This window comes from Centropristis striata, chromosome 18, assembly GCF_030273125.1.
Source record: "Centropristis striata isolate RG_2023a ecotype Rhode Island chromosome 18, C.striata_1.0, whole genome shotgun sequence".
Classification (NCBI taxonomy): Eukaryota; Metazoa; Chordata; class Actinopteri; order Perciformes; family Serranidae; genus Centropristis; species Centropristis striata.
The window spans coordinates 21552812-21574600 of record NC_081534.1 but is presented as its reverse complement, the minus strand read 5'-3'; the positions used below and the strand labels follow the sequence as shown (position 1 = coordinate 21574600).

The 21789-nt window shown below is 40.7% G+C and overlaps 1 protein-coding gene across 1 annotated transcript in view; it reads right to left on the bottom strand.

Annotated features, from left to right (window-relative positions):
- Positions 1–21789, bottom strand: part of syne1a (spectrin repeat containing, nuclear envelope 1a) — a 169426-nt gene that overhangs the window by 81140 nt on the left and 66497 nt on the right. Inside the window, exons 56-67 of the mRNA XM_059356191.1 lie at positions 21132–21309; positions 17886–18068; positions 16227–16370; positions 14772–14927; positions 13622–13786; positions 11345–11517; positions 11010–11163; positions 9874–10017; positions 9336–9500; positions 8022–8339; positions 6965–7120; positions 3488–3658 (exon numbers count right to left, since the gene is read on the bottom strand). Of these exons, the coding sequence (XP_059212174.1) occupies positions 3488–3658; positions 6965–7120; positions 8022–8339; positions 9336–9500; positions 9874–10017; positions 11010–11163; positions 11345–11517; positions 13622–13786; positions 14772–14927; positions 16227–16370; positions 17886–18068; positions 21132–21309 (2107 nt within the window). The remainder of the gene's footprint in view (positions 1–3487; positions 3659–6964; positions 7121–8021; positions 8340–9335; positions 9501–9873; positions 10018–11009; positions 11164–11344; positions 11518–13621; positions 13787–14771; positions 14928–16226; positions 16371–17885; positions 18069–21131; positions 21310–21789) is intronic.

Genomic DNA, 21789 nt, shown 5'->3' with positions numbered 1-21789 from the left:
AGGTTGTTGAATAATAAATATATTCCAATAAAATAAAAATATCTATAATTTATTTTAATGTGTTAATCCTCTGACTGCATTAACCTTTTCCAATTCTTTTACTGGTTGAAATCAAAACATATAAATTTAATTGAATGAAAGGCACAGCTTCTCTTTTACTGCATTTTATCGATAGTATGGGCTGTTAATAGGCTACAATATCGACTGTCAAACATGTAGGGTTACAAACAAACTTGGGCTATTCATATAAAGTTCTAAAATAAACTTAATCATGAAATTTATGTTATCTAATTATTGCTTTGTGTGTTTGTTCTGTCTAGACAGAATGAGAATAAGCAGAAAATATTAATTTAAACTGTATTTTTTTAGTTACTCTTAGTTTTACATGTAAAACGGTCCAAAATGCTACACACATTTTTTGAACAGTACACGGTCATTATCGGATGTGCACGTTCCAGTCAGGCAGAAGATCTTGTGTTGACGGTTCGTGTTGTGTAACTTATTGGTCATATGTGCGGGTGGTGGAGTTGTACTGTATTTAGTATGGCGCTCTTGAAAATCAGACCCATGCAGGACAGGACTCGACAGGATTTGTGGATTTCGGGCCCAAAACTAAGGCTGAATCCCATTACCACCCCTTCCCCTACCCCTCTGTCTGAATCTTCCCCTTGCCTCTTAATACAGAGCTGATGGTGGTAGGGGTAAACGTTCCCCTAAGAAATAAGACACACCTCCATCATCATCACTTGGCGCTCGCCGAGTGTTACGTCAACAGAGGCAGAAATTTTAGATAAGGTAACTTCCATTATTTTTTTCATTGTAGCCTATGAAATGTTGGCCAAAAGTTGGCCAAAGTTAGACAGCCAGCTCAACTGACCGGCTCAGCTGGAAATGTAGGCTACCTTTTGTTTGTGCTTGTAGCTATGATGTGAGGTAAAAACATTATTTTTTAAGCATGTATGCGTTAGTTGTGTGATGTCGTTAAAGGATTTATGCTGAATCGCACCGCTCGTGCTGAGAAATTCCTCAAAGCCCTCCCTTTCAAGTGTGGTCCTTCGTAAGCTTAATTTCCAGGGCTAGGTAGCCCTACACCTTGGCCCTAGCCCTTAACCCAAATGAGAATTGAGAAAGCCCTACCCCTCACATTAATGCGCAAAAACAAGGCGGAGGGGGAAGGGTTGGTAATGGGATTCGGCCTAAATATTGACACTTCTGAATGTTTGTTTTCATGAAAACGCTTGGTGTTTAATTCAGCATTTAGTGTTCCAACAAGGATAAAATTATATTCATCTTACACAACTTGCTCTCACAATCTGTGAAATTAGCCCCTGATGGAAGGCTGAAAACCTGCTTAGTCTCTTATCATTGAATAGTACTAACACTATGACACAGTAGTTGACAGTATAGTCTGGTGAATATTATATACGAGGTCTTGAACACAGTGTGCCCTTAATGCTGTAAACTGTCTTGTACCATGTCAGCCCCAATTATCCATGTCAAAGTGTCCTGTGCGCTGGCTGTAAATGATGAGCACTAGTTTCTTATTCTGCATCGGTTCTCAGGCTCCATTATCTACTGTGATACATCTACTGCGGCGCTGACAACCATGTTCATCAGTTACATGATCTATGAACACAGGTAAGACATTATTAAGGCGACCCTGTGAGCATCAGTTAGCTCTGCTGTCATTGTTTCTATGCTTTGAATGTTTACAGGCTGCAGCAGAAGCATCATAATGTATTCTGCACAGTTAGAAAAAAAATGACCTTGAACATTTATGAAATGCCAATAAAATTATAATTATGGAAGGGGAGGGTAGCAAGGGGGCTTAATTAGGAGACGGAGATGCCCAATTCCTTTTTAGCATTTTTTTTTTTTAGCATTTTGCCCTGTGTACAATTTTTATAGGAACCAATGAGTGAGGGTGCCTTCTCTAGGGAAAAAAAAACATAGTACAAAGAAATGTGTATTAAAACGAGCTGCAAGGACATACCAAAAGTTGCGTAAGTAGAAAGTATTGCTACTGTGCAAAAACGAAGTATTTCAGGCTGATGCTGAATACAGGTATATTCAGACAGAGAAAAATAATGTGTTTTAAGAACATTAAAGCAAGTAAACATGTTCTACTAGAAACCAAGAGTCTAAATATGAACCTGAAAATGAGCATATGTCCCTTTTAATGAAGCGAAAACATATAGCAGCATATTTCTATCCAACGGGGGCGGACACTAGCGTATGACTCATACTTGTACAGATACAACTCAGAATCACATGAAGTCTAAATCCAACTAATGGCCCTTGACACGGCTATTGACTACTGGTCTTTGTGTCAATGCATAATCATCGCGGCTCGCTGAAAAGCCCTGTAGCTCTCACTACGGGAGAATGAGTAAGTGATGGAGCACTCGCGTATTTATCTGCAGAGCTGGAAGGACACATGTGGTGACAGCATGTCCTCAGTCCCTACACAGAGACAGAGCATTGATCCCAGGCAGGGATTACTGCAAAGCCCACACCAGATGATGTATTGTAAATGTCTATGTGTTTCTGGATCTGTGTGTGAGGAAGACAAAGAACAGAGGAGATGTAGTGATACATAAAGAAAAGGAAGCGGGAAAAATGTGTGAAATCACAGAGGACACATGGGCTGGAGAGTTTGCTGCAGCTTGTTAGTTAGTACTGTACATCGGATTGGTTTTGTGATATGAAGCGAGCGTTGGAGGAGTGAAATGTGTGTGCGTGAATGTGTGTGTGTGTGATGTGAAGCGGTAAGGGCACTGCATCAATTACAGTGTCTGTGCCAGCAGGCTCCTGACACCGGCGCTTCTTCATCCTCTACTACACAGTGGGAGGTCTCTCCCTGTTACCACGCTTCCTCTAAAGCAGCACCCGCTTTGTCTTCATAAAGAGCCGATCGATACACACACACTCATCCGATCCTTTACACACACGATATGAACTATGCCAAGCAAGCGATGGAGGTGATTTTCTCTCCATTGCAGTCTGTGCATGTTGGAGCTCCTTTCTCCTCCAATGCCCAAAAAGACAAACTATTACAAATATGCATCAACAGTGAGTTTGTCCAAATATTATAGGTCCACTGAATGCTTTGAAAGCTTCATGCATATTTTGCTGGCCAAGAATATTGTAGCTGCCAAAGAAATCTGTACACTTGATATTTCTAACAGGTACCGTATGTTGCTTGGCAGCAAACAAGATTGCACAAGGACATTTTTGCTGGCTTGGATATTGGGCACATATGAGTTTGAGCTCAAATTCTCCACTACAAAGAGGAGTCTCGCTAACTCATCAGTTTATCATGGTAATACTCAACGTCCGTGATGATTTATTGCAACCTGTTCAGCGAGGTGTATTACGCTCTGCACTGCAGCTTGAATCCAAAAGCCTCACTGACAAATGGAGGTTTAGAGCTGTGAATCCATCTTACCAGAAGTACAGGTGCAGGTTTAAGTAAATAAATCAATACCTCTAGTTTTTTCATTTTCTTCTCCATGGCGGCCCGGTCCAGAGGTTCAGAACTGTCAGTTAATGCTGTGAAGTTTTTCTGAGTGGAGCTGAGCCAGTCAGTGAAGGATGTGCAAAGGTTCTCAGCATCTTCGATGCTTTTCAGCTCCTCCTGAAGCTGCTTGATGGTGTCCTGAGGAATAAATGGATCAGAGGTCAGAAGTAAAACTTTTACAAATATAGATTTTTCAAGATATAGATGCATACATTTTCACCCTCAAAAAGCATTGTGCTCATTATAAAACTTGGAAAAAACAGGGCTGTGTATTTGCAAGAACGTATCATGATTTGAGGGTTCAAATCTATATATTATGGTACTGTAAGCACGGCGATATATTAGGAATTTCACATTTTAAGAAAACTACCATAGTATAAAGGAACACATCAGCATAGGTATAAAATCCAGGGCTGTCCTCAATTAAATAAATTCTTAGTCATCTAAAACGCATAAGATTTTGTTGGCCAAGATCAACAGATCTGTAAAACTGAGCTCCTCCACAAAAGCATCACTTTAAATTTTTGTGTTTATCAGAAATGCGTTTATATAGGTAATTCACCATGAAACATAAGAAAATAACTAATCCACTCAATAAATCTTAGTCGACTAAGACTAGATCAACCAATTAATCAAACAATTGACTAAGAGGGGCAGCCCTAATAAAATCTGAGTTAAAAAAGTTTATTTTTTTATCCAATCAGAACAGTGGGATCTGCCTTTGCATTTAAAACTGTAAAATCCAACATAATAGCCCTACTTTTTGTCTGCTACAAATCTTTGCACATAAACTGTTTATTAAAAATCAACAGTCCTTTTTTTTTATTGATACAGTCAAAAAAAATATATAGCAATACTAAAATGCATCAATATTTCCTTAAACCCCTAGTAAAGAACACAAAAATTCCAGCCAGGTAAGGTAAATGTGGCTGTAGACTCGTTTTTATTTTATGTTAGTAAAAAAAGTGCTACCCTTCCATATTTACACTATCTTTCTTAGTATGAACATAAAGGTGAATAACCCTCACTCCAAAAACTGCTGCCTTTTTGTTTCAGGTGTCAGGTTAGAATTGTTGGTAAGACTTTGATTGACTGTATTTGGTCGGGGGAAAATTCAGGAAACACGATCAGTATGTTTTTCCTTTAAACTGTGAGATGTGCCTCAGCTGTCTTCTCTTGGCCACCAAGGACCAAAAGCTCTCTGATCAACCATCAAAAAAGAAAACCTCCATTCCTCCCCTCCTCATTCATCTGCAGAATGTCAATAGCTTCACTACAAGGTGGAGAGGGTTTTTATGTTTTCGACGCATTATCCACTTGACTGAGATTTTGAGTCAATAGCACCATGAGGATGGAGAGGTTTTCTTGCAGGTTTGACACATTATTCACTCAACTTGCAAATCCTGTGGCGAGAAGCTCCAATTAGCAGATAGTGCTGAGTGCACACCTTTTCTGACTAGACAGAGGTAACAGCTTCCCACCTCAAGCCCATATGGCCCCCACTTCACACGGTATAATTACAAGCATCCTTGGTATGAGAGGGATGTCATGTGTCTGCATACGTATACACTGGCATGCCTGTAAGTGTATGCATGCTTGAGTCAATTTTGAGAGGGGAAGGAGGGTGTGTGGGTATAACAGAGACAGAGAAACAAAGTGAGGGAGGGAGGGGGAGACACACAAAAACTCAAAAGTGTTACTGAAGGTGTAAAAATCAATGTAGCGCAGGCAAAGCCTTTCCACTTCTGGTGCCGAGTGTGAGATTGCCTTCTGTAGCGTTTAATTACAGCCTTAGCCCCAGACCAGAGGAGCCCCATTGATTTTCCTTTAGTCCCCCCCAGAGGGGCAGACAAATAGAGAGGCTGGATCTGAGTATACAGGGCAACACAGGCTGGGCTCACAGGCAGAACTCTCAAAGCAACTTCAATGGGGTGTTACAGAAACAAAGTCCAAACTCTCGATGGAGCAAATTCCATGGTGAGAGATAACCATGTGTGAGAAGCCCACTGCGGGCAGAGACCCCAGTGGCAATACACGCAGCTTCACATCTATCATTGAGATAGTATAACACAAAGGGGATTAAACCTATACTCAGCCCAATAAGGCTTTATGTTTTGCTATTCTGAAGTCATAATGACAGGCAGATATTTTCCAGGAAAACCTTCTGGTGGACAGGAAATTAAGTATTGTATGTGACCGGACTTCCTGACCACCAGAGGTTGTTCTAACATACAGGCATAATGAAAATGATTTTGTAAAGAATGGATACTATAAGGGTTTAAATATTACAGCTGATGACACATTTTAAATTGGCTTCTTCTTGCTGTACTTCTTCAAGAAATTAAGTTGTACAACTACATTTACATTAGTAAGTCTTAGTAGTTTTAGTTGTTAGCAGTTTTGTGCATAAACAAGCTTAAAGAGTGGGAAAAAATTAAACGTGAACAGGAGTGTCATTTAATCTCACGCCATCTATTTTCCCTGTCAAACAGTGTTTGCCTCCTGTTAAATTAATATTTCCTGTATCGCTCCCCATCAAAGTTTGGGTCAAGGAAATGGTTTGGTTCAGTTTTAGTCGGGTGAACAACAGGGAAACAGCTTTTGATTCAATAATAGCTTTTTACTTTAACTGGTGACTTTCAGCTGAATGCGTCCATTGTTAGTAGCAGTAACATACGTAAATGGTCTGTATATAATAAACACAAATTTGTTTTTTTATGGCAGTTACATGTTCTGTCCATTTTTTTAACAACTGCCATCACTACAAGTCACCGTAATGAATTGACACCAGTTGAGTTTTATGAACAAATCAGCACGGATTCCAAAGAAAAGAAAATCTGAAATTTCAATAAAAATTGTGCCGACCAGGTTAGAAAAAAACTATTTCAAAAGTCAGCCACATCGGCAACAAATCTGAAACAATATATTGAGTTGAATCCGGTTCAGTTATTAAAAAAAGAAGAAATTAACTAAAATTTCAGACTGTGGAATTCAAGGTTGTGAACTATGAATGTGAATGTTCCTTTTACTGTGTATGAACATTGAGTCAGTTCTTGTGAAGACATGGATGAACACATCATGAGAAGACTAACTAACCCTAACTAAAGAAATTCAAACTTCTAAATCAACAGACATTTATGTGCCACATCTGGCTACATTGTGTGATAGCTAAATCATCTCTGAAAAAAGATGGTACGGACTAAAAACCTCACCAGAATTAAAAAGAAATATGGGAATCTGATGATAAAAGTGCTTAAACAGATGAAGTAGATCTTCCTTGCACATGAACATATAAAAACTTCGTCTTTTGGAAGAAGTGATGCTTGTTGTAAATAAAGTTTATTTTCTAACAAGTTGACAGTTCAAAAAAAGTGGAAACATCTGTGAAACTCAACAGAGTGAATATATCATTTCTAGTACAGCAGACAGTAGAGAGTGCCTAACCTGTATGTTGAGCAGCAGGGAGTGGTATCGAGCAGTGAGCTGGGTGGCTGTAACGCTGATACGACTGCTGATGTAGGTTTCCTCCAGAACCTGCTGGGCCAGAGAGGAAAGGCCATCGACTTCTCCCTGTCGTGCGAGCACAGCCTCGAGGCACCCCTGCACAGGAGGGACACAGAGAAATATTTAATTAGCATCTGCTAGGGAAATCCAATCAAAACTATTTTTATTGAATCAAAGGGTAAACAGAAGTGAAAAGGAAAACCAGAAATAACAGATGACATCATAAACAAGATATGGGGCCAACAGGTCTGTGTGTGTGTGTGTGTGTGTGTGTGTGTGTGTGTGTGTGTGTGTGTGTGTGTGTGTGTGTGTGTGTGTGTATTCCTCTAAATGCAGGGAAGGAAAACACTGAGACTGTCTGACATCCTGACACTGGCAGGAAGCCTGCTCTAAAGGGAGGTACCCAACAGGGAAATATTCTGTCCCCTGCTGTTTTCCTTCAAATTCATGTTGTGAGTGGAATGTATGCATGAGTAGGAAAAGTGAAATGTGTTGTAGTTCAAGGCCCTTGGATGCTTCATTTTTTGATTTTTCTTTTTTTTTTTAAAGGTATACTCGTATTATTGGCTCTGACATTGTTGTGGTTCAGTTTTAGTGAGTTAATTGGCAAAATTAATTTAAAGCTTTAAAGTCTTTAAAGCTCCTTTAAATGATTCATTTTAGCTCTTTGATACTAAGGGGCTAAATTTAGTATTGATATAAACTGGTAATTCCTCTTATGTTATTAGAACAAAATATTGAATTTAAGTAACTGTGTGATCTACAGTATAGCCATGTGGTATTAATGACTGTGGTATTAAGTTATATGCATACCAGTCACAGAGAAAAGGTTGTTTGCAGAAAATATTACAGGATAGGATGATATTAATGCGGAAATAAATAAAAAAAAAAACTTGTGTTTAAAATATAGGAACAGTAGTTACAGTTATTACTACAGGATATTACCATTAATAAAATATTAAGCACACATACAGTAGCTCCCCCCTCTTTCTCTGACCTTGAGTTTCTTGAGCTGCTTGTCCTTGGTGCTCCTGTCTGACCTCCGATGGCGTCTGATGTTCGCCATCTTCTCCATCTCCTCCAGCCACTGGGCGAGGCTAAGGAACCTTTGGCCCATCTGCCTCAGCCTGGTCAACGTGGACCTCAGCTGGGTCTGAGTCTCCTCCAGACGGCCCTGATAGGCTGCCCACTCCCTCTGAGCGGTGTCCAGCGCTCTGTCCTCTATTTGAGGTATTCCCCAGGGGATTACTCTCTCTCTGCTGGTCAGCACAGAGGAGAGCAAAGACTGGCCATTTGAGCAGTGTTCCTGCAGGAGCTGTAAGGGAAATACAAAGGGAAGAACAAAGAAAGAGTCTGATTCAAGAGTTTAAAGTGGTTTAGTTACTAAAAGCCTAGGCCATCTAAGGAGTTGTTAGAAAATTCTGTTTTAACCTTAAGCCAGGTGGGATTACAGTACATTGTATGTATGAGAGTGCACACTGACAACGTTTACATGCACACTAAATTTCCACCACTATTGCAAATATGACAATATCCTAATTTGGGTCATGTAATCAGCATTTTTGGATAGAGATACACGCCCATAAGAAATGTCCATATTTCTGGTCAGAAGGAGAACACAACCACGTTTAAACATTATGAAAGACCTGCACATCAACAGGTTTTTGAATCTGCGGAAATTCGTAACTCCACTGAAAGAAGGAGGCTGTTTCCCCCCCTGAGAAATCTGCTTCAGGTGGAAATCTTTAGAAAAAAATCTGACTTTGACGCAAAGAATCAAAATGGCACAAGAAGCTCAAGCTGTTCTACTTGTCCATATGGTTGTGATTTATTTACTTGTTTAACCTCTATTTTTACCAGGGAGACCCTTGAGATTGAAATCTCTTTTTTCGAGGGAGACCTGGCCAAGATTGGTTGCCAATTACAGATTAAATGACAGTGACAATACATGGCAACATATAATAAAAACAGCAGTAAAGAAAAATAAGCACACATTATACATACAAGAAGGTACTGAATCCGACTCAGGTAAAACAAGTGCAACTTTCAGTTACATGGACCGTTTGAATTGCTTTAAATTTTCCCAGGGATGCTATGTTTGCAAAATGTAACACGGTTTGCAGATTATTCTGAGACTGTGATAAACGGCATGTAAACAGCTTAGTTGGAATATTGTCATTTTCAAAATAAGGGCTAAAATTGAAATATCTTGCATATACATACAACCATATAAAAGGAAGCCTTCCCTTACATTTGTGCACTCCATGTTCATGACAATAACATTATGCACAGAAGTCCACAGTATTAATACCTGTAGCTGTTGCAGTGTTGTCTCTAGTGTATCCACGTTTCCCTCTGGATGAGACAACGAGGCCAGAGTGGCCTGTTCCTGCTCCAGCCAGTCTTCAAACACATGCAACCCCCTTTGATATTCCTGGTGGACCAGCACCAGCCCTTTGGCCTTACTGACTGCATTCTGCAAAGACAAAACAGTTTGGACACATTACTGGAAAGAAGAGCTATATCCAGTTAATATCACTGAATGTAATTGTTAAAATGAGTGACTTAATTACACATTTAGGCAAAAATGTATTCAATATACTCTGTAGCTGTGTATTTAAATATTTAAACAAGAAAGTAAAACATGCGTAATGAATTTAATATGATTATTAGAGAAGTTGCTTAACTGCTCAACATATGGGTCACACTTCAATAATGTGTGGGAATATAATTGAGATTTATGAAACTAAATAAAGTGGGTGTTCAGATAAATATTCTCAAAAGAATAATTTTAAAAAATGACTGCAGAGGAAAAAGATTAAACAGTTTGTTGTGTGTATGCGAAGTACCTTGGCCTTTTCTTTGAGGGTGTTGTATCTACACTGCAGCTGCTGCACTTCCTGCTGGGTAGTGTAGTGTTCAGCCATATTGGACCCCTTTGTGGCGATGGTCTCCAGAGGACTGCTGTGACTCAGTACTTCTTCATAGAGAAGCTGGAATGAAAAACGAGCATATTTACACACAAAGTGTAGCACATCTAACTCCAGAAGGAGGCTCTGAGGTATGAATGTGTGTAACTGCATGAGTTTGGAATCGAGGGATTTAGAAGATTGGAAAAGAGAAAAACTGTTAAAAACATGGCAGCTGTACAGAAGAGTAAAAGATCTCTTAAAAATAGCAAGAAAAAGGCCACACAGCTACACAGCCATGTTTCATTTCTTAGTGGGTGTTTTACAGAGTTTAAGCTCAATGGAAAAAACAAGATTATAAAATCTGTCTTTTTTTAAGGCCGGCTATAATTAGCGAGATATGATACTGTAACTGTCTCTGAGAGTTTATTTTATGCTTGTTTTTTGTTTCAGACAAATTCATAATCATTCAAGTTCATAGTCATTAAAAGATTATTTAAATGCAATGAATAAGATGTTAAGAAGGTTTATAAACATGACTAAAGGATAAAAGGTTTGGTTAAAATGCATTGCCTTTTTTGAGGGACTTTTATTGTGAAGTATAAAAAGGTCACAGTCTGATTTGAGGGCATAGTGGGAAATGTGAGCTCGAAATATGAGGCCGGGTCAGTTTATTATGGTTCAGTTGCAATATGGGTAAGATAAGTAGAGAAGGCTGTAGAGAAGAGCATGCAACTCCAGAGTGATAATTCTACATGTGGTCCAAGTGGCGCACACGGTAATTTTCCTTTTCTATGTTTCATGTTTATGTATAACACTATAAATGTGCCCTAATATGGACATTTGTGATGTATTTGAAGTTAATTTATTCCAGCCATTTCTATTGTGCTTATGTGCTTCGGACATTACAATGACACTTAACAGTGAGTGGGAGTTGCATGTGACTTTTATGTCTTTATTTATTGTAGTTTTTCACAGTGTCTGCAGAAGAACGCAGAGAGTGACTAAATAAACCTTCCAGACATCTGTACGAATTGTGGCCATTCATTTAGTTGGAATGGTGTAGTTACAGATACCTTGGTTTTTCCCAGGTTAGCAGTCTTGTCTCTCATTTCGGAGTACTGCCTGTCCGAGCAGCTAAGTGTCTCCTCAACCCGGTCCATCCACAGCACAAACTGACCCACGTCCTCCTGATAGCTGGTCCACTGCGACAAAGCTCCCTCCAGCTGGCTGTTAGGTCAACATAATAATGTTAACGCACAGGGAGCAAACATAAGACATACATACACATGCATTTCAATCTAATTGTCCCTGTGACCTTTCAACCAACTGAAATCCATCAAGACAAACTAGACAGTTCCCAGTCCCATTTATCAACTGACTGACAGATTGATTGGTGCGTGATCGCTACCTTTTACACTGAATGGAGGCAGAAAGCAACGAGTCCCATGAGTCTTTGAGGTCCTGGATCTGTTTGCGAATCACTGGGACGCCCTCGGCTGACGTGTTCCTCTGGACCGCTTCTCCCCGCGTCAGAAGCATCTTTAGCTGGATCTCCCTCTCTTGACGAGCAGCCAGTAAAGCCTACAGAGAGAAGTGAATGAACAGACGTAAAATAACTATCAGAGAAGTGCTGGTCCTTATTCTTTCTGTTCTCATGATCTTTTGTTGCTTTCTGTTCCATATGCCCGTACTGAATTGGGTAAAAGGGCTTTTGTCCACTCTGCACCTTTTGCATGGAATAAGTTACAGAATGACTGGAAACTAACAGAGTTAATATCATTGAGTGCTTTTAAATCTAAACGGAAAGTACTTGAGGACGACGTTCTCTATATTTACCCCTTTACCCTAGCCTGGCTAACACCAGACCAAATCTCATTGGAGATTAGGTCTGGACACCTACAATGCTTTTCTCCGTAGAGGAGGTGTGGTTTACGATCCTCCGGAGCCGTTTATTGGACGCTTAGAATGTCTATCAAAGCGTCTGTAGGTAGCTCTTAGCCAATCAGATCAGTTATACCAGATGACGTAGTAGAGCAACAGAAATGGATGTTTGTTGTGTGTGTGTCTGTGAGAGAGTGTTGCTGCTGCTTTGCTTCTTCAGTTCTCGCTTTCTGCAAGATTATTTATTTTCACGCTTTATTCCCCCTCATGTCATTCTGCCCCACACATCCACTGATTTTATGGGCAATAAACAAGCTGCTGCGGGTCTCCGCTGTCCCCCGGCTCAGAGCCAGATCACCCGCGGTGACCGGCGGTCTCGCCGGCTCGGCGCAACGAGCCGCAGAAACCGCCCGTGCGGCGCTAATAGCCCCGCTACCGGTGATCTGGCTCCGAGCCGGGGGACAGCGGAGCCGCTGAGAGACCTTTCGCCTTTCAACTTTCGCTCTAAACTATTTAAAACACCATCTACAGCTAAAGAGAATTTTGCGTCTGCAGCAGCCATGTTGGATCCGGAAAGCTTCTAAGTGCCGAGTAGTACGCGTCATCGTCTCACCGTCCCTCCCCGCTCTGTGATTGGATCCCTAAAACAGGGCTAAGATAATCGCCTCGTTTCCAGACTGGCTGGAGGTTCGAAATCAAATTCGAGCGCGCAAGGCAGTCTGGGTATACCCAGGCTACCTTTACCCATGTGTTACTTTTAGCAAATCCTTGTTATTAATGACACCAAATCTAAAACAAAAACACGCTTCATTTGTGAGCTGGTGAAATCAATCTCGCCATCAAAAACAAATCCACTCAGTTAGTATTTTGCTAGCGATAAAATTAACAAACAACAAGCTAAGGTTAGCTACCTAGCTGTAACAGAACATAGCATTAGTTGCTTTGTTACTTAAGATGATAAAGTAATTTGAAAATAGCAATTATTGCAATTACTAATACTTATTTATTAGTAATAAATAAGTGAATACATTTAAGAAAGTCAATAAATACTTCATAAGTTCATATTTGTAGAATTAATTAAAAAGTGATGTTAATAGCAGAACTCTTGTTTGCTGCTTCTATGAGCATGCACATGCAAAAGAGCAAGAGTGACAGAGAAAGAAGTAGTTTTTCTATGTTTTGCAAGTTATTTTTGTTCTTTGTTTCCTAATGGTGCAGAGTTTCAATGAAGGTTTATTTTGATCCCCTTGATGCGGCCAATGGGGTAAAGTGTTTAATTTTCATTGTTGTATAATGTGGTTATTATTGTTTTAATTATGTTCACGCGATAGGAGCATGTTTGCCATTGTCGCGCATATTTTACTCACTTAAGCTGCAAGCATTTAATTTATGTATCGTGTATGTATTATTGTAATTGTTATGAGAATGTTTTGTGTTTATTTGTGCTTTATGTGTTTTAATGTAGTTTTCACGGCTCAATAAATGCCCATAAACAAAATCTACGTTGAGCTTGTCTTTGCATCTCAAAGGGAGTCATAGTCCTTTGCATAGAAATCAGTCCATAGGCAGGTATAGACAACTGAGAAAGTCGGAGAAGGTCTCGGTTTTTAAGTTAAGTAACAGTCTATTCACACATCGGCAATACAAAAAGATTAATACATGTAAATTATTACACATAGTATCTTTAAATCAGTGAAAATGTCTGCATGACACACTAAAGGAAGCATATAGTTTAATAGCCCAATCTCTGTATATTGTGGCGTATTCCTTTAAGGGATCCCACACCCGTCTTGTCCCTCCTTACTTCCAGCTGTAGCATCCGGTCCTCTAGCACGCCCTTGTCAGTGGTGGTGGAGTTGCAAGTGTTGAGGACTCTCTTGGCTTCACACACCCAGTCCTGGAGCTCCTTCAGGCCCTGAGAGAAAAGGCGGTGCTCTCCTACAATACGTTCGATCCTGGAGGCCTTGTCCTTGAGAGATCAGAGCACAGCACTGTAAATACACTCTTCAAGTCTTGTCAACAATGGTTCAGAGAAACAGGTTGACACTGAGTTGAAAACGAAGAACACAATTATTTCCGGTGTACAACAACAGTGTCTTCATATATTTCTGTTTGCTTTTAAAATGACTGTCTTGTTTTCCCTCACAGACCTCTCCAGAGACTTTACCACCCCCACATTGGAGCACCAACACAATAGTATTTTGTGTGGAGCCATCACTCGTAAATCTCTAACATCTGTGCAACTGTAGAGAGAAAGACAGAGCTACAATAACAATCTACAAGTGGCAATTTTGAAAGATTTCATTCCTGTTTCCATGTCTGGCAAGGAAGAGGACCTAAAAATAGAGCTCCACTAGCTAGCCGGCAAAGTAAATAAATCTCATTTATCATCGTTGGGGCACCCTCATTGTCCTGAGGTAAGAGAATGGCGCTTTGCGGTCAGTGTAATGTTTTGTTCTCCACTGTGTCAAATTAATCACAAGATTGTGATCTAATGAGAGCTTCAAAAAAGGTCAGATTCTGAAGCACCGGCACATTTCAGCTCTGGCATTTTAGAAGTGCTTCAGTGGATAAAAGGTAAGCTCCACAGCCTTGGCCTTTTTTCATGTTGATGAGGCTGCAGCCGCAAGGTCCTTTATGGTGAAAGATAGATTATTGTGCGCAGGTTAATTACTGAGCATACTGAGGCTTTCTTGAGCGCAATCTTTTTACCCAAGGCAAGCTGATTACAGCAACTGTGACTGATGTGCGCCTGGGGAATAACGCATGACACAGCAAATAACAGAGAACAACAGTAAACAACGAGGCTGGACAGGAGGCTTCATGGTTTTTAGTTCATACAGTACATGAATCAAGCGAGGCACATTTTTAGCAAGCTGCAGCATTTTTCAGACAGAAGCATGGATACGGTAAGGGGACAAGAAAGAGGGAGTACAGGGTGGGGGCAATGTTACCTTTGTTAAGTTGCTGAGGGCTAGGTATTGTGCAGACAGCTGGGATACTCGGTGGACGAAGCCCTTGCCGGCTGCTTGTCCCTCCCAGAGATGGTGAGCTCTTTCCCTGAGCCTGCCCAGTTCTGCCTCCCGACTGGCCATCTCCTCCAGTACACACTGGACCAGTACGAAGCAGGAGATGGAGATGGAGAAATAAAAATAAAGGAGCAAGCGGATAAGCACGGTGGGGAGGAGAGGAGAAATGGGAGCACATTGAGAGGATGGTTGTGTGTAAGCAGCATAAAATTTTGAGTCAAGGGGAAAATGAAACGACAAAAAACATGAAAGCGATGACAGTGGAGGGAGACGTGAGAGGCACAGAGGAGGGATGCAAGGTTGGGTTAACATGTCACAAGATCAGACAGAGCAACAAGAGCACATCAAAATACATGGGTAAAGACAAGGGGAAAGAACATCTTATAAAAACAGCATCAGCAGTATTTCTCCTGATGTTCATTTTTAAATATTCGGTTCGACACCACAGCTCAGAGCAGGGAGAGGAGACAACTGATAAAATACTGCAAAGGAGGGAGGTGTGTATGTGAAAAGGTAAAGAGGATTTTGCCAGTACAGGTTCAGACACTGAAGCCTGCATGTATTGTGCTGTACTTCAGGTGTTGGGGGGAGAAATGTAATTGCTTGCAGGGCCAGACAAAAGGCAATGAGGAGAAGTGCTACAGTGGGCGACAGAGTAAATACAAAAATAGCAACAATGATAAGGGCAGAGCTTTGAGATGGGCTTGATATATTTTTCCTCTATTGTCAGTTTTATCTCTTTAACGCTCCGTGCCTCTCTTCCTTTTTTGTCTCTGCCAGACGTCGCAGAGGCTGTTATCGCATCCTGAAAAGGGCCTTTTAGCCACGCAGCGCTTCAGCTGTGACAGAAGGAGAATTAATTAGATTTCTGGACTTTTCCTCTGACTATTGTGTCAAGACGCTGCTCTATTTTGATCCGCTGGTGCTCGACAAATGTAATTAGGTCCTTCTTCTTTTCCCAGATGATTTGAGATTGTACTTTAGGGATGCATATCTGATGGAGAGCCACAACTATTTAGTACCCTCTGAAAACCTACTTAATATTCAATTTATGGTGTAATGACGGGGGTTTACTTGAGTGAAGAGAGGAAATAAGGGAGCCTCAGAGATAGCAGCTGAGGAGAGAGCTGTAAAACGTGCACTCTTAATATGACATAATGCAATTAAACAGAAAATGGATCCTACATTATGGAAACATATTGCTTAAGGAGTGGCTATAAAATATTATGAAAAACATGAGCTGGACCAATGAATAACCACAATAATTACAGAAGTAATGTAATTTCAAGAGAGCCGGTATCGTCAGTGCTGTTTAAAGAACCCAAGACAGAGCAGATTGGTGTAATTGTGTAAGCAGCATGCCTCTGGGCTCCACAATACCTTTAGTTTGCAGAGCTCCTGTTTCTTGGCTGGGAGGTCATGTAGCCGAGCGCTGCTCTCCTGAACTCTGACCTCTGTGCTGTTCAGCCAGTCCTGCAGAGGCTCAGCGCTGGCCTCGAACTCCGTCATCTGGGACTGCAGGTTCTGGGAATGTGACATTTATCTCGTGAAATACAACTAAAGGAGTTCTCATCTAAACTGCCTCTGCACAAACTGATACAAACAAGTTCACTAGACAAAGTAAAATTTAATTTAATCATTATACTCTGCCATATCAAATCCAAATCAAGATCGCTATATAAATACCCTCTGAAGCCATTATGTGACATATTTTATGGCTATTCCATATTACATTCAATGCTTAACAATAACAGTAAAGAATAACTGATACACCAAATAATTAACTCAAAGAGGGAACATAATAACTGCAGGAAGCTTGTGTTAAATGAGCTATTTGGTTGAGTTTTATTTCCTGTGAATATTGCATCAGAGATGAGTTTCATGTTTTTTTCATGTTAACTTTTAATACAATTCCCATCTGTGTAAGGTACTTTGTAAATTATTTACAATCATAAATACTTAATAGGCGTCTTTTTTGACAAATTTGGTATTTACTCTCCTTGATTATTGGCCATAATTCTATTAGCTCTTTAGTCGTTTTAACTGTGTACGTTTCCCCCCGGATGAGGCTGTTTAACAGAGAGGGGAGGCTGTTTGAGGAGAGCTTGTCTTCAGTCTTGTGCCCTTATTCTGTGAGATTTAAGTTTATGCCTTAAACGCAAAAATGAATTAAATAAATAAGATATGGAACAGTTTATTTACTATTAAAAAGTTGTCTTACGTCCCTTGAAATCAAAAAGACCTCATGACTACACTTACAAAGCTTTGGTGTCCACCAGGTTGGGAACTTTAGCTCTAAAGTACTTTACACTCACAATAAACCAAATTAAACCAAATCTGTCCCAATTAGGGATGGGCATTTGAAAGAAACGTGCCAACTCGATTATCTATACCGTCAACGATCGATTAATCGCTGCATGCATACATGCGCAAAATAATATATATATATATATATACAGTACTATGCAAAAGCCTGTTTTGATAACAACTTTTATTTTGAAAGGATGAAAAGAGACTTGATCCTGTCAATCGTAAAACTAACTCAAGTGAGATTAAACTGTAAAGATAACGTCAAGGAGTTCAATGTTTTATGTTTTATCCCCCGAAGAGGCATGACATTAGTTTTCGCAGTAATCTTGCATATTTAAATGTGTTTTGTGTTTAAATAAGTTTAATTCAAACTTGGTAATTCATGCTAGCAAGGTTTGATAGAACTGAAAGCTCTGCAGTGTTTCAGTTCAGTGAGTACTGATACGCAGTCATAGATAAAATTTCAGATAAAAATACACAGATCGATTAAAAATTCCACCAAATTCTTAACGACCATTAATAGATCACCGATTAATTATTCCCATCCCTAGTCCCAATGCCAAACAATACCATAAAGTGTTAATAAAGAGTTCTGTATTCATTTAAACATCCAAAAAGTACAGTTAACCTTTATTTAACCATATAGTCCTTTTAAAATGCAGATTTTCTTTTTTCAGGGGAGACCATAGCCAACATGCAGCATCCAAGCAAAAGTGAATTTTAACCAACCTTGAGTGCATCTTCCCTCATCTGCAGGTTACTCATCAGGCTCTTCCAGTCCTCTCTGGCGTTTGCCACCTTGGCCTTGATTCCCTCCACTCTGTCTTTGGACACCACAGCCATCAGCAGCTCCCCGCTGGCTCCTACTGTACTCAGCCTGGCCTGGCCATGCTCCCTGTCACTCAGGAACTCCTGTGGGGATACACAGACAAAGACAAAGAGACTGTGACTATTTGACACAAACACACGCGGACACACACACACACACACACACACACACACACACACACACACACACACACACACTCACAAAGAGAGGAGGGTGTTAAAGTGACAAAAAGAAATGGACAGAATGACAATCCCCAACTTCTTTTTGTCTTCCAATTTTGATGCAATGGCTGATGGGAAACCAATATGGCCATTCCCTAAATGGCCAACAGTTTTTTTTGGTGTCTCGAGATCTCACTTTACATTGTCAGATACAGTAATTAGACCGAGCCATTACTAATTCCATATGCGTGGGTGGAAGGAGGGGCTTGACCCAGGGAGGCAATCACAGATAAGAATGGCACAGTGAGCCTGAAATGTGTTGGGTTTTTTTTACATAGCTGCTCTGTACCCACCCACAGAAAATGTACACACACACACACACACACACACACACACCCCTCCCTCAGAGCTGAGTCGATGACAGTAGCGCAGCAGGGACCACTCCACCATCTGTGCAGTCAGCACATCACTTACACACTCTACGGCTTCAGCCTCCTCACACACACACAAAAATTTGGTACAGTGAAACTGCACGCACGCACACACACACACACACACACACACACACACACGCACGCACGCGCACGCACACACACACACACACACACACACACGCAAAGAAAGTCCGTCTGTGTCTCTTTATTTCCTCTCGCTTCTTCTCTGTTAATTCACTGTTTTTTGTTTTCACACTCCCTATCATTCTCGCCCTGCCAATGTAACTGTATACCACCAATTAAGCGTGACACAATGGATGCCCCCGCCCCTCCCACGCTGGCCCTCCTGGAGGTCAGCCATGTGGAAACATTGTTCCACATTCCTCACCAAGTCAATAATAAATAAAACATGCTCCGCCTCTGTATTCCTCTCTCCTTCACTGCCGTACACTCTATGACATTCCCTCTCATCCTCAAGGCTAAACTGGAAACTTCTGAAGAAGAACTTCCCTACTTATTTGGAAAATTAGCTCTTCAAGTAACCTAATACTCTTTTGACTGCCCCTTTATGTAAAGTGAGAGTGTAAAATCGAGATCTGCGGTTTATTTTGCATAATTATCGCCTTACCATTCAAGCTCAGCTTAAAGAAATAATGATAATTCCTTCCGTGGTGGACATGGTCAGGTGTCTGAGAGGTAATTAACTGTCTGGTGCAGGGATGTGGGGACTACCTTAACCGACAAGCACCTGACTCTTGGCCAGGGCCCTGGGGTGCTCTAAAGAGGCTGCCAGACTGTTACGCCTGCCAGCTTCTCAGAGAAAGACACAGAGACTTCTCAGAAAGAGGGACACACAGATATTTTTTGAAGAGAATGGCACAGAGACCCCCGCTGTGGAGCTTTCTCTTATCCCTCTTGGCTAAGCGCCCGCTTTCAGCTTACGGCAGGTCCCGCCAGTCCAACAAGCCCGCCAGAGGACACTCAACAGTGGGCATGTCAATACAGACATCCCCTTGAGCAATCTCCCATTGAAAGTTGATTGATTCTTCAACTATTACATCATTTCACTTTCAGCAATTTCCTTTGTGGTGGCAAGCTTCGCTTAGACTGCACAATGCATGCAACAACAGTCAAAGCTAGCACCCGGGCTGGACACAAACGTATGATGATTTCAAGCTTCTCAAGCAGCAGAGGCAGCCCAAAGGTGGAAAAACACAAAAGACATTTATGAAGAGAAGATTGCTGGTTTTGTTCCCTCAACGGGCTGAATAATTTTGGTTTATATAAGTGAATAAATTACCCTTCTCTAACTCCACTAACAACAGCTACTGAAATCATTACTGCTACGCTGGAGCTGGTTAATGTGTGACAGTGTGAGACTATATGGCCATTCTGGGTGGCAGTCAGACATGAGAGTATGAATGAGTATTATTACCTATCCTGCATCCAAAGCAAGTTATTAAAAATGTCGGTCTTTCTCAACAGGCTGGATTGGAAGTAATATCCAGCGACATTCAAATAAATATCAATTCTGCTACTTTCTATCCCTGAATAACAAAACAAAATGTGATTCAATCTGTATATTTGCTGTTCTGTGTCTGGCAGGTTTGTCCTGGGGACCCTTCTCTGCTGCACAGGAGGTGATACACTTTATAATTCCAGCACCAATAAAAAGATTCAAAAGTGGAGCAGTAATAGCTGAACAGGCTGAACAGGCTGAACAAAAGTCTGATGTGCAGTGCAAAAACACCACAGTGAGGACTGCACATCACAATTTCATGTGAGCAGAACATAGAACACCCAAACCAACCAGTGGGTGAGTAAAGCATGGTGTCTTTAAAAAAAACACCAAAATTACATAATTTAGCATAAGCAGAAACTGTAAAAACAGCCATTATTGCCGTATTTTCACCTCTCTGATAGTACTTGAATGAATTAGGTATGACATAAACTTTCATCTGAAAATGTAACCAAATAGAAGCTTAAAATTGTGATATTTCATCATTCATTATGCATGTCTAATATAAAAATGTGTAACCAAAAATCCTAAACAGATCCTGAAAACTGCAACTGAACGATTCCACCGAGACCAACAGCCAAGTGACAAAAATTCTGTAAAAATCTCACAGACCTGCTGGCTGTTTACACAGAGCAGAGAGAAGATGCCAAGAGAGACTGTAAAAATGTAAACAGTTCAATATTTATAGTATATGGAGCCTCGTTTTTCTTTTTCAAAACTGGTAACTCTTGTGGGCACTTGGAAAAAGGTTGTGTATATATATATATATATATATATATATATATATATATATATATATTCCCTTTTATTCCAATTTTTGTCAAATCAATTTTCTTTTATTTATTTCTTTAACATTTTGTATTTATTTGGAATCACATTTCAATAGCACATATTGAATACCTATACTGTTGTTTACACAGAGGTACAGGACTTATATATTGCAGTGAAAAACAAGGCCATATAGAGTGAAATGTGACAGGAAGTTAACAGATGTCCACTCTAAATAAGAGTTGAGAAAAAGATATCTCTTACTTGGATCCTCTGCAGTGCGGTGAAGGCCTCAGCGACACTCTGTGGCACATCAAAGCATTTGGCGGTGCTGATTTTGGCATTGACCAGCCATTGCTGGAAGTCTCTCAAGGCTGCACGGAACCTCTGCTCCAACAAGCGCTCCTTATTTTGACACTCCCTGGATGCTCGAAGACTGAGGCTGTGAGGACAAGAGAGAAGATTTAACATCACAAGTTAAATTCCATCTTGAAAAATGAGAGAACAAAGAGGGGTGAAAGAGAGGGGTCACAACCAGAGGAAGTGCTTGCTGTCTATAGCCCATGTGCTCATCAAAACAAAGAGGATACATGCGCAGATGCTCAGATACTGTACATGCTGTCCTCATGTTATGGCGGAGCTGGGGAGATGAGCAGGGCTGAGAAACAGGCAGGTGGAGAAATGGCGAAGTGGGTGAAGTGGAAGGAATGAGCGTTGGGGCAAAGAGGGAGAGTGGGGGATGGTTGTAAGGGGTACTGCGTGGGAGGGGGTTGAGAGGCAACATATGAGAGGGGCAAGAGTTCACAGGGGTGACAAGATGGAGAGAACGAGGGCTGACAGATTGATGCTATATGAAAGAGGGTGAGACAGAAAGTATATGGCGGAGGTACAGTTTGTGAGGAAGGGGTTACAGTGAAGGCTG